This window comes from Vipera berus (genome assembly GCF_964194415.1).
Source record: "Vipera berus genome assembly, chromosome: 2".
Lineage (NCBI taxonomy): Eukaryota > Metazoa > Chordata > Lepidosauria > Squamata > Viperidae > Vipera > Vipera berus.
The window spans coordinates 258,046,144-258,062,900 of NC_138203.1; the positions used below are offsets into that span (position 1 = coordinate 258,046,144).

General features: G+C 37.9%; 1 protein-coding gene across 6 annotated transcripts in view; it reads left to right on the plus strand.

Annotated features, from left to right (window-relative positions):
* The window catches only part of CADPS (calcium dependent secretion activator), a gene marked incomplete at both ends in the record, with an annotated part of 451,066 nt that overhangs the window by 391,209 nt on the left and 43,100 nt on the right, over window positions 1-16,757 (plus strand). For all 6 annotated transcript variants that reach the window (XM_081320037.1, XM_081320036.1, XM_081320040.1 and 3 more), the window contains one exon: window positions 2,601-2,708. In XM_081320037.1, the coding sequence (XP_081176163.1) occupies window positions 2,601-2,708 (108 nt within the window). The remainder of the gene's footprint in view (window positions 1-2,600; window positions 2,709-16,757) is intronic.

Below are 16,757 nucleotides of genomic sequence, written 5' to 3' on the forward strand. Positions count from 1 at the left end.
CTCTTTAAAGTAATGTGAGATGGAAGGTAAATACACACACACACACACACACACCAACGCAGCTGCTCCACTGAACATTACAAGGAAGCAAAGTTTGGCAGCCATTTTCCTCTAGTTCAAACTCATTTTTCCCCCTACTGCAATACAATATTACTGGGCGGGTACATCTTGCAGGAAAAAAAAACATCTTAACTTATCAATTAACTAATATTAATAATTGCTTTACATACAAGGAAGGAAGGTAGAATGAAAAATACCAGGACACCATGGCTTAGGCATGTTAAAATCACATTTCCAATATTGCCATTTTTCTAGATCAATAGACTTTTTGAAATGACAGTAAAGACCTCTCTTCCTGTAATATCAAAACTCCTCTCCTTTATGTATGCACAGATGCAGAAATCTTTTCCCTAAAGAGGAAAACAAGAAAAAAGTAGTAGAGAATCACCGCTAGATTTTTTAAAACTTTTTATTTTATTTTTAAGACCATCCATCTCCCCTACAAGATGAGTCTAGACCAGGGGTAGGCAACCTTGACTCTTTTATGACTCGTGGACTTCAACTCCCAGAATTCCTGAGCCAGCCATGCTGAGGGAAAAAAGAGAGGTTTCCAAGCTGAGCCATGGTGGCTCAGGAATTCTGGGAGTTGAAGTCCTCGAGTGATAAAAGAGCCAAGTTTGCCTACCCCTGGTCTAGACAGTTTATCATTACCTCCTTGGATTTACAGCAGTCTTTAGGTTAGCTATGCCATTCCATCAGCCCTGACATTTCACCTTTTGAATTGCCAATATTATTAAAGAGAACCTTTCCCCCACCCTACCAACATACATACTAACACACACAAACAAAACTCTGCAGAAAGAAGCAAGCTGCAGCCAAAATTTGGGCATTACAATTTAGTCAAAAGCTTTGCTCTCTTATAGCAGCTGAACAACTATCCTGTCTAATTCTGGAAAGTTGGTTTGTTTGGAATTAAATAGTTGCAGCACTAATCCATTTTATTGCATTACAACCTTAGTGCAGTTCACTTGCTGAATATTGCCTTGAAAAAAATATCACCGTCATATTGTACTGTATATTGTTCTCATTGTTGTTGTTTAAATTAATACCTTGTCATTGTTTCAATAGGTGTTAAAAATGTTACTGACATCTTAGAGCCAATCATTGCCCTTTGCTTGATAATTGTATTTCTGTTTATATACACAAACACACACACACACAGAGAGAGAGAGAGAGAGAGATGCAAAAATGTCCATACGCACACGCACACCAAGATATGCACACACCTTCCTCCTGCTTCTCAAACTTCCTAATTTTCACCCAGGAAATGGGTGTTAACTAACTTCAATTTACAGTGGATGACAATCACATCTCATAGAGAAATGATACTTTGTGATCTGCAGTAATAAAACACAGTAATAAAAGTAATGACACTCGTTATTAAGAAACTTCCCATGCACCACCAGCATTTAAGGTTTGTGTGGCAGCGTTTATAATGACTCTTATTTTAGCATTTTAATGGGTTTCCTTTGAGATGAGTTTGATTCCATTATATCAAAGCGTGTAACTTACTTACTGATTGTTTTTTTCCCCAAATTATTTCACTTATTAGCTTTTGGTGAGCGTAATACAAACTGTCATAATATCTTGCAAACTGTAAATTCTGATTTAAAGGACTTTGGTGTGTGGCAGCTCCACAGGAATGGCAAGAGATGAATGGAGCAGTTTTATACTTGCTTACTCAAAAGGCAATCTTGCTGTTTTCAATCGGACCTATTCCCACATGGAAGGTTGCAAATGCATTGGAAATACAGTTATGGTACAATCTGACCCAAATTAGCTAGAATTAAAGGATTGTCACCTTCATTGGGCTAATGTAAAGTATCACATTTCCATCAGCAATAATACATTGACAACCTATATCTATCACTTGAAGGTTTTTGCTGATTTTAACAGGTAGGAAATAGATTTGGGGGAAAAATAAAATATAGCTATAACTCCAACCGATATTTTCTTTTTAAATATATATGTTTGATTGGGTACTCAAAACTGAATATAAATATTTCAAGAACCTTTGGCACATTAAATGTCTATGGAGATTCTCAAAAGTCTTCAAAGAAAAACAAGAAAGTCCAGCTGCCTCTTGAAAAAGCACCTTTGGGACTTTGGCACATTAGATTTGAATAGGTCTGAAGGTTCCCTTTTTAATATTAGAGAGTATTTTCTTGGAGAAGATGATTCTAAAGAGGTGACAATGAAGCCACATGGGTTGTTGTTGTGGTTGTGCTAATTAGGTCAGGAAGAGAAGGAAGGAGTGAGAGAGACAGAAAAAAAGATTTGATCTATGCAAACCAATATTTAGGTGCTTTAGCTACCTGCTACACACAGCAGAAAGATTTTACTGATTCCCAAATAAGTCTCAATGTGTCAACTAGAATAGGTCCCTCAGCCATAATGTGAAGGGAAATAGAAGAAGGAGAATATTCAGTGCTCACACCACTGAATAATCCGACTGTCTTGGAAAGATGTCACGTTCATGCTTCTTCCTTCAATTTTTCCATTTTAATTTCCTTTCCATCTCACTCTTTTTCTCCACACAGAAACCAGGGATGGACGTTGCTGATGCCTACGTGACCTTCGTTCGCCATTCTCAGGACATTCTGCGTGATAAGGTCAATGAGGAGATGTATATAGAAAGGTTATTTGATGTAAGTAGATGCCCCCTCCATCTTGGAGATAACAAGAGGGAGACTGGCAAAATGTGACAAAATGGGACAGGAGGATAAGTCACATTTTGAGATAAATGATGAATGATAATATTCTCTTTTTTTCTTTTTTCTTGTTTTCTCTTTAATTTTGAAGGAAATTTCTGTGTTTTTTTTCTTTTTTTCTTTTTTGATTGATACTCAACCTATCTGCTACTTGTCTGCTCTAATGGCTTTCTCCAAGCCTCTCTGACTTACTTTCCCTCTGTTTAGATTTTAGCATAAGTGCACATTAAATCAATGCTTATCACTCTGACAGTAAGAACGTATCCATCATTTTTCTTAGCCTTAAAGTCTTGTTTCCCAACTAGGAGAGAAAGTGAACACTCAGAAAAAGTCCATTTGTGATCTGATTGAAAGTAAAACTTTTTGCTGAAGGATCAGCAACTTTACCCATGATTCGACCCATTTTTTTTTCAAAAATGAAAAATGAACATACATTATTATTAGTAGTAATATTAATATCCTTAGTAATAGATACAATTGTGATTTTGAATATAGTTGTATGGCTTTCGATTAAAAATTAGTTTGAAAATATTGGAATGTTTCTGTATCCATTGTCCAATCTGAATATGTAAGGTTAATTTTGAGGTTGGATGCGATTCCAGCTGTGAAAGAGGATTGTACCACCCAGTTATTTTAAAGGGTTATCTAAGATTTTATTTGAATATCATGCATTTTTTTGGTTTCTTTGTCTTTCTGATGCTTTTTTTTTCTCTCTAGAATACATTTTTTTTGTCCTGGCAGTAATTGTATAGCCTAGCATTTCAACTTATGGCAGGTGGTTAAATATTCCTGCTCCCGTCACTTGTTAGGAATGCATGTTTCTTTGTCTATGTGTTTGTGCAAATTGTACAACACCTGCCTTTGTCTTTGCTCTCCTACCTCTCCATGCTCTAAGTTCTCTACCCTCCTCTGTGTTCTGGTATCCCAATTTGAACACCTTCAGATTCCCTGCAGGTTTGTTTTTTACCTGTTTTCTTGCTTATATTGGATTGAAAAGCTGTTTGTCTGCCATGTCCCCAAATTTTCCAAATTCCTTTTATGATTGAGTCTCGTCTTTATTCCCATTTTCCTTCCCACTGAAGCCTCTTCCAACTGTGCAATTCTCTTTGTTCAGTCCTCCTTTCCCCACGAGATTAAAATGGAACTTATCTCCCATGTCAAATGTTTTATCACATTATATCAAGTGGCATGAATTGGAGTCAAATAATCTTCCTGTGTATATCTACTAGCATGACCCATATCCACTGAGAATGCCTCATTCATGCATAAAGCCCTCCAGAGATTCTTTTCCTCTTAAGAGAATTTAAATGTGAGACGCAAATCACCTTTCCACTTGAGGCAGTCCTTTTCTCTCGGTTATACACTTGCTAGCACTCTCCCCATCACTGTAGAAATTCTCCACTTAGCAATACATTTCCAGGGATTGTTCTTTTCAGGGGTAGCCTTTGCACTGAACATTTTCCAGCGTGTATCTCAGCCAATTGCCCTGACCCTCTCAAATGGAATAAGTATCACAATCATGTCACAATCAAGAATGGAATGGAATGGAATGGAATGGAATAGAATAGAATAGAATAGAATAGAATAGAATAGAATAGAATAGAATAGAATAGAATAGAATAGAATAGAATAGAATAGAATAGAATAGAATAGAATAGAATAGAATAGAATAGAATAGAATAATGGAAAATAGAATAGAATAGAATAGAATAGAATAGAATAGAATAGAATAGAATAGAATAGAATAGAATAGAATAGAATAGAATAGAATAGAATAGAATAGAATAGAATAGAATAGAATAGAATGGAATGGAATGGAATGGAATGGAATGGAATGGAATGGAATGGAATGGAATGGAATGGAATGGAATGGAATAGAATAGAATAGAATAGAATAGAATAGAATAGAATAGAATAGAATAGAATAGAATAGAATAGAATAGAATAGAATAGCAGAGTTGGAAGGGGCAGGATAACAGAATAATAGAGTGGGAAGGGACCTTGGAGGGCTTCTAGTCCAAGCCTCTGGTCGAGCAAGAAACCCTATACCATTTCAGACAAATGGCTATCCAGTCTCTTCTTAAAAAATATTAATAAATTTATTAATAAATGAGTTTTTATCTAAACACCCTCTTGGCAGAACAGGAACTGTATAACAAAAAGCACTTTGAAGCACATCTATAAACCATACAGGCCCCATAGGAAGATACAAGTATACATTGGACAACACCTGGGCTAGAGCCACAACTTTTGAGGAACATTTCCAAAAAGTGATAAGGCGTAAAAAAAGGGAACCTGTGGCTCTTGAAATGGTTTTTAGAGGTGTCTGCAGGGAGGGAGTCAAATAAAGTCAAAATGGAAGCCTCAACCATGCAATCAAAAGCCCCAATCTTTTTTTTCTTTTTCATACATGGTAAAAAAAAAGGGGGAAGGAAGGAATTTTGATCACATGGTTGGGATGACCATCTTGATGTTTTTGTTCCCATTCGATGGACACCTCTGAATGTGGTTGAATGAAAACTCCCAAGTGTCCCATTATGGCGATGGTGAGGATCACTGAGAGCTTTGTTTGAAGCTCTATTGACAAAATTGGCTTGGCTTCTATTCGAATCATAAATGCCAAAGCAACAAAAAAAAGTTTATTCTCTCTTCGCTTTCCATTTGATTCTTTCCCTTCCTTGCTTGGAATTTTTTTAAATGGCATTTTATTAATATTATTGTTAATACATTTACTGAACTATTAATTTTGCTTTCTTCTATTGCTAAAATCATCGACTTTATACTGCTTAATACTCATTTCCTTTATAAAGCCTCGTTCCTATGGTTTAGAATAGCAGGGTTTATTTTCCTTTGAAAATATTAGCATTTGCGGGAAAGTATCTAACTATTACTGTACTGCACTCGTGAATCACATTTGTTCTGTAACTTAAATTTATCGTGGAAAAAAGCCATCAAAATTTTGGTTCAGATTACTGGAGGACATTGTGAAAGTCTACAATCAGCATCTAATAAGGGTCACTTTATTCTCCAAGAACTGTTTATTGAAATGCAACCATTTTTAAAAATTCTATTAAATTCTAGCTACAGTGAAGGAGTAATGAGAAAGAAAGGATCATTTATTACAGTTAATGGTTTAGTGCCAGATATGTCCACCCACATATTTATATGCTACTTCTGAAACTGCCTTGAGGATGTATTTTCAGTGTATTCCCTGATGATTTAAGTTCTGTAAGGTAGTTTAACATCTTCCATTATCTAGACCAGGGGTCTTCAAACTTGGCCCTTTTATGACTTGTAGACTTCAACTTCCAGAATTCCTCACCCAGGCACACTGGCTGAGGAATTCTGGGAGTTGAAGTCCACAAGTCATAAAAGGGCCAAGTTTGAAGACCCCTGATCTAGACAGAATGAATCCCACTATCTTATCAAGAACTCATCTTAAATCAGATCCTATAACTTTATATAAGTGGTTAAGAAATCAGAATTTGATAGAGCTGCAGTTTCTCTGTGGCCCATTAGGAATTTTGGCATCTACTGATGAAATCTGGAGATTGAGGAGAAAACTATAATCATGTTATCTATCTTTGATTTTAGTTGAACATCAAGACTGGGAGCCTAATATACTTTATCAGTATAAACTAAATTATAAGCATTGAAAACATATTTGTTCATCCTGGTCTCCAATATCCATCAAGCATTGGTTTTCCCCCTTCCCATTTCCTATCCTTCTTTCTATCAACCAGGGAGGTTCAGTATAGACTTTAGTTTTGCAAACCCCTCCAAAAAACCTAGGAAATTGTCTATAATGGGAGTCTCCAACCCCTGGGACTCATTACCAGGCCGCAGCCTGTTCAGAACAGGGCCATGCAAGCAGCAGACCAGTGCCTCCGCTCATGTGAACTTCCCCTCATGTGTGCAGCAGCTTCTTGCGTTCGCACACAGAGCTCCCCTTACACAAGCAGTGGCCATCTTGAACTCATGGTGGCCACTTGCCCTCATGTGCAAAGCTTCCCTTGGGTGAGCACCAGTCACTTGCCCTTGAACAAGAAGCTCCCTTAACGCGAGTGATGGCCATCTTGTGCTCACATGCAAAACTTCGCTTCACACAAATGGAGCTGCCCGTACTCAAGAGCACCTGCCTACCACTCACAAGGAACTATCCCAGTGATGGGATTCAGCCAGCTCACACCATTTTGTCAGAACCAGTAGCTAATTTTTTGTTGCCTAGGCCCAGAATGGACTTCTGGAAGCGGCATCCACACAGAGAACCAGTTGTTCACATATTTGAATCCCACCACTGAACTATACCCTCTCCCCACCACTGTCAGACCACCAAGCCAGAAAGTTTGGGGACCACTGGTCTAAAATCCTACTTTGAAAGTGAAATTGAACTCTGTTTGACAACCCTGATTGGTAAGGCAAAGGTTAAACCACAAATTCCTGACCCAGTAGTTCTGTAGGTTGTTTTCAGACAAGCTCCAAAACACACAGTGGGTAAGAGGGAGAAGCTGCTTACTTTAATCTCTTATTCACACATCAATAAATCAGTGGTGGACTGTTTATATGTTTATAAATAAGTCATAATTTATTTATTCATTTATTAAATTTATATCTTGCCCATCTCCCCAGTAAAGTGACATTGGGCAGCTTACAGATCATAAAAAGGTAATTAGAAAAACAATTAGAACTATGAAAATTAAAATTTTAAAACAATGCAAAAAAAACAACAACCCAGAATCAAGGAGATGGACAGCACAGGGAAGAGGTCTTCTTGCCCCATCAACTACCTCCACCAATAAACAACCTCTTTGAGTCCACAAACCAACAGGCAAGATCAAGTTTTAATAACCTTCTGGAAGGCCAAAATTGTGGGAGCAGTTTTCACCTCCAGTAGTAGGGAGGTCCACAGGATCAGAGCCACAGCAGAAAGGGCTCTTCTCCTTGACCCCATCCTCTGGAATCCTTAGCAGACAGGTCCATTGGGGTAAGACGATTTCTCAGATACCCTGAACTCATGCCATATATTTAATAACAGACTATGTTATAACCAATTTTGTGTAGTGGTTAAGGCATCAGGCTAGAAGCTGCCCTGGGCACAAAGCCAGCTGGGTGATCTTGGGCCAGTCCCTCTCTCTCAGCTCCAGGAAGAAGGCAATGGCAGACCCCTTCCAAAAATCTTACCAAGAAAACTACAGGGACTAGTCCAGACATCTGCCAAGAGTCAACACTGACTCAAAGGCACTAAAGAAAATTTATCTTTAAAAAAAAAAACAGATTGCATCTCCCTATGTTTATATAGAGGGAACAAAAAGAATATAGCTTTGCAGATGCTACTGCATGCTAACAATGGTGCAGATATATGTACTTACATATACAATATACATATACCAATACCCGTACAAGTCTATTGTAGAGCAGAATCACTAGGACAGGGGTCTGCAACCTTGACAACTTTAAGACTTGTGGACTTCAGCTCCCAGAATTCCTGAGCCAGCTATGCTGCACTAGGAGAATCCAAGAGTAGGTGAACAGTGCAGTGATGCTAGAGCACCAGAGAAGTTCATTTCCCATTGCAAATAGCAGCTACAAGGCTTCCTTTCTGAACATAGACCATTGCAATTCAGAGTTTCCTTAATTCAATTTGCTCTCTTTTCCCTTTCTTTCACAAAAGAAAAATTAACAGTTAAAGGCCAACTGTACAATTACTGTCACATTTAGTCTGCCTTTGCACCACCACTGACTCTGTGAAATCTCAATCACCACTAATCCTGTCGTGAAAACCACTGTGTTCATTAGAGCAGTGTAAATCCTTTGACTACATGCAAAGCATCTGTATTTAAATCATTAAAGCAGCCACATCTTTGGCCAGGTTCACACACCTACAGTACTTCCAAAGGTGCTCCTAACTATCTCCCCAAGAAAAGTAGCTATGCATGGACACTCATGTGGAGAAATCCAGGAGAGCTTCTAAGGTAGCCAGAAAGACACACAAAAGAAAACTTGATCTGCACTCGCACAGGTTCTAAAGCACCTATTTCAAACGATTTGCAGTGTTCTAATATCAGTACTGCAGAATATATAGCATTATGAATAGGGAAAACAGACAACAAAGTACAGGGAAGTAAGTCATGAAGCCGAGCCCCTAGGTTTCATAGGATATTGATTACAGAATCCACAAATGGTGCAGATGGCCTTTCTAACTCCTCAGTACAGATGATTAATTCTCTAGCCTGTCCCTTGCGCAAACATACTTCTTAAAAGAAAAAAAGAGCATGTTTTTTGATATGAGAAATCAAATCATCCACTGAAGCTCCTAAGAATGCAAAGATCCAAACAAAAATTAATTTATTTCCCCCCCCCCTTCTTATATTCCTTGAAGACACAAGCCTGTCCAAGCAGAAGATCAGGATTAAGGCAGATGTGCTTACCAGCTAGCTCATCTGCTTAAGTCTGGCAGTCTCTGAGATCAGTGATTAAAAAACCATCTCGAACTTTGATGAAATCCACAGTCCCCATAATATGCACTCCCTGATTGCTTTCTTTGATAGCCCCCACCTAGCCCGTCTGCCTAAACCGGAAGTAGGAAGCATTTGACTGGAGATGATAGGCGGATTATATGGGTCAATTATACCCTTAATCTGCCTTCTCTGCAGAGATTAAATGTTCATAGATTGACTCAGTGTATTTGGCTTGTTCTGAGTAGTTACCAGATCAGGAAGGTTGCCCTTACTGAAAAGTCTGGTAAGAACTTAATCATGCAATGATAGGCTGCTGATACGAGGAAACCAACTGCTCTGTGCTTCCAGAGAAGGATAGATTTACCATTTCACTGCTGCTTCCTAGAAACAGTTGTATAACATGGGCCTAGATATGCCAACAGAATAACAAAGCTGGAAGGGACATTGGAGATCTTCTAGTCCAATGCCCTGCTCAAGCATGAAGCCGTATACCATTACAGACAAATGGTTGTCCAATTTCTTCTTAGAAACCTCCAATGTTGAAGCACCCACAACTTCTGGAGGTAAGCTGTTCTTCTGAATAATTGTTCTAACTATTAAGAAATTTCTCCTTAGTTCTAGGTTGGTTCTCACCTTGATTAATTTCCATCCATTGCTTCTTGTCCTGCCTTCAGGGTGCTTTGGAGAACAGGTTGACCACATCTTCTTTGTGACAACCCCTTAGAAATTGGAACACTGCTGTTACGTCATCCCTAGTCCTTCTTTTCATTAAACTATACATACCCGCTGTGTACTCCCATTAATGTGGGAGTTGCTTGGAAAACACCTTACTGAGTAAAAGCGGGATGAGACAAAGGACAGAGCTATAACCAGTCCAATAGAGAGGATGAGTTGGTTCAAAAGCCTTCCTAGATGATAAAGCTGTTTCCTGTGTTTAAGGAAGGGATAATTTAGTGTGACAGTGATATCTTGTTGTATATGCCCTATTATTTCAGAAATGATTTTTTTTTCCTGGCTGCACAAAATGGAGCTGCTTTGTGGATTAGTAGAGGGAAATTGCACCACAACACAAAAAAATTGAACCATCTAGGTGGCCTGCTTCTCTTTGCCAAACTGCTTCCCTTTAACAAAAATGAACGCGTGCTCAGAAGCCCTCAGAAGGTGGTGAAGGAACCAACAGTGTCTAGAAACAGTGCTGTGTAGAGCTGTGTAGAAACAATGCTTCACAACAATTTGACTGAAGTGAAGTATTCCTTTGGGTTCACATTTGTTAGAGAAGATATTTATTGCTAAGAGGTTGGACCTGACCCAAATTCAAGTCTACTCTCATCCAGAGCTGTTGAAAATCTTCACTTTAAAGGAGAATATTTGTAGCTCAGTGTTGACATGAAGGGTCCTTGGTGCTCTCTGAGCTTGCTTATTTTCTTGCAGACATTTCATTACCCAAACTAGGTAACATCAACACCCAATTATGCTAGAAATAAAGCATAATTAATGGAGATATCAATCAATCAATTAGAATAGAGCTGGAAGACACCTTGGAGGTCTTCTAGTCCAGCCTCCTGCTCAAGCAGGAAACCCTATACCATTTCAAATAGGTGGTTGTCCAATAATAAGCTATAATTGACCCCCAAAATTTGAACCAAACAAGACAAAGGATACTTCATTTGTGCATCAGCCGTGGCCAGTAGACATATTTCTGAGGAGCCTTGGACATGAATCTGTAGTCTTAAACATTCCACTTGTGGGAGTATAATTTAGAAGCCCTTAAACAGCACAAAATGATTAGGTAGTTCTTTTAGTGAGAACAAACAAAATCAGTTATGTGCTTTAGTCTGTGTTTGGTCATCTTTGGAGCAAAATTTCTACCATCTAAACTCCAGCCATGTCCAGCTGCTTCATGTCCCATAGTTCCTCTGAGGTCAAGAAGGCTTTCAGATTCCAGGTTCTGCATTTCTGGAGAAGCAACTTAGCAATAATTTTATCAATAATTTCTATCACAATGTGAAATGAAGCTAGAGCTTCAATAGAATCGCCAGCACTATCTATGGAAGTTCATGAAACCCTTTGGATGTCATACTTCTTGAGAACAAGCCATCTTAATGGCTCTCCCACACTTATAGACAGCTTAAAATGGTCAACTCTCATCAAAAAGTGGGCAGACTGTGACAACTTTCAGTCTCTGGCTGCTTTCTTCTTCATTGAGATTGAGTATGGTTTGCTTCATGTGCTGGACTAGTAAAACATTAGGACAGCCTAGTGGTTGCCACATTTATAGTCCACAAGATGGGGGCAGACTTATTATTTCTAGTGATTATGTTCTCTCTGGTGTTCACTGGTTGACAAGATACCAGATTGTTTGGTGAATTTATTGATGTATGCACAACTCCCCTGCAGGAAAAGAATTGTCTGCTAGGTGAACATGTAAACTTTAGATATTGTATAGGAAATGTAAAATAAGGCTTAATGTCAGATTTAAATCTTGTACTCTATTTATTTTCTGGTTAAATACTAGCTTGGTAGATGAAGTATATCTTTGCCATATATTCTTGTTTGTTCTGGATGTCTTTAATATAGTTTGTACCATTTTTCTCTACATATTATCATTTAATGCACTCTAGGAACTAGGAGTATACAAATTGTTCTTGATCTGACATGTTTGTCCTGTATTCCAAATTCAGGATAAAAATGTGCTTGTCCTGAAAGTTTTTTGTGAGATCATAAAAATACATGGTATTTTTTTTTTGCCCCAACTTGGAACAAATTCAGGATTGGCAGGCATGGTTTTGAGGTTTTCAGATTATGCCAAGCATGGCCATTAGAATTTTGCCTTGTGCCTGTTGATTAGTTTGTTTTGGCTTCAAAAAATGTCACTTAGGTAGTAGAATCACAGGGCCTGATCATATTGTTGCTGCTACTGACTTAGGATGGGTGATGTGTGGAGTGCTATTTATTGACTCGGGCTAAAAAGCCATATTGGGCTATTCTGTGCTGCTTCTTTTGTGCAGAGAAGACTGCTCTCACCTGTATTCTTCTCTATCTAATAGGTAAGTTAGATTGTTTTTTATTCTTTACTGTGGAGTTTATGTGATGAAATTGCATGAGTGTTTTGTATTCTGTTTTTGTTTTGTTTTTTCCCCTTTGCAGGAAATGTAAGCAATTGTTTCCTAAAAGGATGTTTAAAATATTGAGGTAATCTTCTTAATCAATTTTCCTATAAATGGGGTGGCAAATAGTAGTCAATAAAGATAGCCTCCCTTTTATTCTGGTGATCCTTGCAAAACAAAAGGCAAGGGACCTGTTTTAAGTTGTCATTGTTTTCCATGACCTCAACACTCAAAGCATTTCAAATGTGATACTACTAGAATACAAAATCTTTGACTTGTCTTACGTTTAGTTTGTCAGAACCCAGCCAGCTTAAATTGTTCCAAAAGAACATACCAAGTGAGACTGTTTTGTTCCAAGCTTAACATATTCTTGTTTTGTGCATAAAAGGATATTGTCCTGCCAGAGATACTATTCAAACTGGAGATTTACCTTCTGCCCTCCTGTTATTTGCTCAGGCAGATTAATGTTTCCCTTCCTTTATATCACTACACATTAGCAAAACAAAAAGAGATGTGGAAGGAAAAGGAGAGTATCAGCATGCCAAGGGTATCAAACAAAAACTGTATTTGAAAAGTCAATGAGCGGAATGCAATTTTTAGAACAATGTTCCTCAACTTAGTGTTATCAATATATTTTGCATTACAACTCAATGATCTCCAAGCAGTGCAAAAAGAGATGGTAGTCTTGAACATATGGGGGGAAATTATACTTGACTAACAGAATTACAGAGTTGGAAGGGTCCTTGAAGGTCTTCTGATCCAACCCCATGGTCACCACGATGTAAAAAAGATGTTGAGACTCTAGAAAGAGTACAGAGAAGAGCAACAAAGATGATTAGAGGACTGGAGGCTAAAACATATAAAGAACGGTTGCTGGAATTGGGTATGTCTAGTTTAATGAAGAGAAGGACTAGGGGTGACATGATAGCAGTCTTCCAACATCTGAAGGGCTGCCACAAAGAATAGGGGATCAAGCTATTCTCCAAAGCACCTGAAGGCAGGACAAGAAGCAATGGATGGAAACTAATCAAAGAGAGAAGCAACCTAGAACTAAGGAGAAATTTCCTGACAGTGAGAGCAATTAACCAGTGGAACAACCTGCCTCCAGAAGCTGTGAATGCTCCAACATTGGAAGTTTTTAAGAAGAGACTGGATAGCCATTTGTCTGAAATGATATAGGGTCTCCTGCTTGAGCAGGGAATAATAATAATAATAACAACAACAACAATAACAATAATAATAATAGTTGGAAGTGACCTTGGAGGTCATCTTCTAGTCCAAGCAGCTGCTCAGGCAGGAAACCATATACCATTTCAGACAAATGGCTGTCCTATCTCTTCTTAAGAACTTCCAGTGTTGGAGCATTCACAGCTTCTGGAGGCAGGTTGTTCCACTGATTAATTGTTCTAACTGTCAGGAAATTTCTCCTTAGTTCTACGTTGCTTCTCTCTTTGATTAGTTTCCATCCATTGCTTCTTGTTCAGGTGCTTTGGAAAATAGCTTGACTCCCTCTTCCTTGTGGCAGCCCCTGAGATATTGGAACACTGCTTTCATGTCCCCCCTTGTCCTTCTCTTCATTAAACTAGAAATACCCAATTCCTGTAACCATTCCTTATATGTTTTAGCCTCCAGTCCCCTAATCATCTTTCTTGATCTTCTCTGTACTCTTTCTAAAGTCTCAACATCTTTTTTCATATTGTGGCAAACAAAACTGGATGCAGTAGTCCAAGTCTAGTCAATTAAGATCAATGTAGAACTTCAAAGTACAAAACTAGGAGTCAGAAAAACTCAACAGGACTTGAGATATGCTATTTCTTCTATAGGTGTTGGTTTGGCTCGGCTTTTTTGCTGCACTTTTGTTTTGATCCCAAAATAATTTGAATTATTAATTTCATCAATAATGACAAGAATATTATTATTAATAATCAATATTAATTGGCTTCATCCTACATTTGTGGGACGGGTAATGCAGTTAACAGAGATGTACTGCTTTATTGATTTATGAGTAAATATGTTGAGTATTCATGTTTTTCTTTTTATATACTGAAAGCTATTTTGTGAGGACTTCATCAAAATTTATTGGTAAATAAATACACAAGGATCACTTTCCCTTTTATAATTACAGACTACATCTGTGTTACAGAATCATGTTATCTACAATTATTAGCATTGCTTCATAGTTTTGACTCTAACAAAATGACCGTGTGTTGAGTGTTCTTTGTTATTTAGGATCAGTAAATTATATTCGCTTTAACTGGTTTGATACTGACTTGGTGGCACGTATTCAATCAATGGCTGATTTTTTTTTAAAAAAAGGGTTAAACCTAAATAATAATTGGATTGGAGGCCACTGGGAAGTATTTTATTTGTTCGTTTGTTCGCTTGACAAAATTATGTAGTTCCCATCCCTCAGAATGACTCAGTATCAGGGCTCTGAAATAAAAGGGGGAAAAATCCTGGGACAAAGCAGTAGCAAATGACTTCTGTTCTGTTATCATCTTTCCAAGATAATATGGATGTATCTGTGAAATCAGAACAAGTTAACCTCAAGTCAGAGGAGATGGAGATGGAGCAGTATAGTTATGGATGGCAAGATGGAGCAATATAGTTATGAACGGCTCTATGGTTTAATTCAATGACTTTCCTTGCCTATAATTTGTAAAGTTCAGTTTTGAATGAAAGGTTTTATCAATAACAACAACAACAACAACAACAACAACAACAACAACAACAACAATAATAATAATAATAATAATAATAATAATAATAATAATAATAATAATAATAATAATAATAATAATAGAGTTTGAAGGGACCTTGAAGGTCTTCTGGGTGAACCCCCTGCTCAGGCAGGAAACCCTATTCCATTTCAGACAAGTGGTTGTACAGTCTCTTAAAAACTTCCAGTGTTGGAGCATCCACAACTACTGGAGGCAGGTTGTTCCACTGATTAATTGTTCTAACTGTCAGGAACTTTCTCCTTAGTTCTAGGTTGCTTCTCTCCTTGATTAGTTTCCATCCACTGCTTCTTGTCCTGCCTTCGGGCGCTTTGGAGAATAGCTTGACTCCCTCTTCTTTGTGGCAGCCCCTGAGATTTGGAAAACTGCTATCGTGTCACCCCTCGTCCTTCTCTTCATTAAACTAAACATAACCAATTCCAGCAGCCGTTCTTTATATGTTTTAGCCTCCAATCCACTAATCATCTTTGTTACTCTTCTCTGTACTCTTTCTAGAGTCTTTTTTGCATTGTGGTGAGCAAAAGTGGATGTAGTAATCCAAGTGTGGCTTTACCAAGGCATTGTAAAGTGGTATTAACACTTCACGTGATTTCGATTCTATCCCTCTGTTAATGCAGCCTAGCACTGTGTTGGCTTTCTTGGCAGCTGCGGCACCCTGCTGGCTTATATTTAAGTGATTGTCCACTAGGACTCCTAGATCCCTCTCACAGTTACTACTATTGAGCAAGGTACCACCTAAACTGTACCTGTGCATTTGGTTTTTCTTGCCTAAATATAGTGCTTGTGCTATTAGCAAACTGTGCATCAGAGAGCCAGTTTGGTCTAGTGCAGGGGTAGGCAACCTTGGCTCTTTTATAACTCGTGGACTTCAACTCCCAGAATTCCTGAGCCAGCATGGCTGGCTCAGGAATTCTGAGAGTTGAAGTCCACGCGTCATAAAAGAGCCAAGGTTGCCTACCCTTGGTCTAGTGTTTAAGGCACCAGGCTAGAATCTGGGAGACTATGATTTCTAGTCCTGTCTTAGGTGCGAAATCCAGATGGGTGATCTTGGGCAAATCATTCTCTCTCAGCCCTTCTTACCTCATACAGTTGTTATTGTGGGGAAAATAGGAGGAGGAATGTGAATATGTTAATATGTTAATCGTGAAAATAATAAAGGCGGGATACAAATAAATTAATTAATCAATGGTAATTAATGTCCCAAAATAAAGGTATTTTGGATTATTAGATCTTACTGTACAATTTATTTCTATACTATTCATTTATTGTGCTGTAGACTCAGTATCTAGTTTTAGATTTAGCTGTCAATTAATTTTATGATTCTTTTTTTAAATCTAATCTTAACTTCTGATTTTTAGTCTTAGTGTTAATAATGTGTGCCTTATTTTATTTACACCTCAGTATGTTGTGTTTCCATGGCTGGATTTGTTAAATTTTGTTTTGATTTGGTCATGATCAAAATAAAGTAAAATAAAAAAACTAAACACCTTCCTAAAGTCTGACATAGCTTATGAAAGTACAGGAAATAAAGGGCTATATTTAGATGCAATTAAGCTTTTCTAAAAAAAAAAAAGCTTTGTGAATCTTCCCCAACTGAGTAATTGGCCGTACTATTAATTCCCTGGGAATGCTGTCTGTTGTAGTATAATGCAATTAAAGGGTGCCAGGTTAAAGAAGACTAGA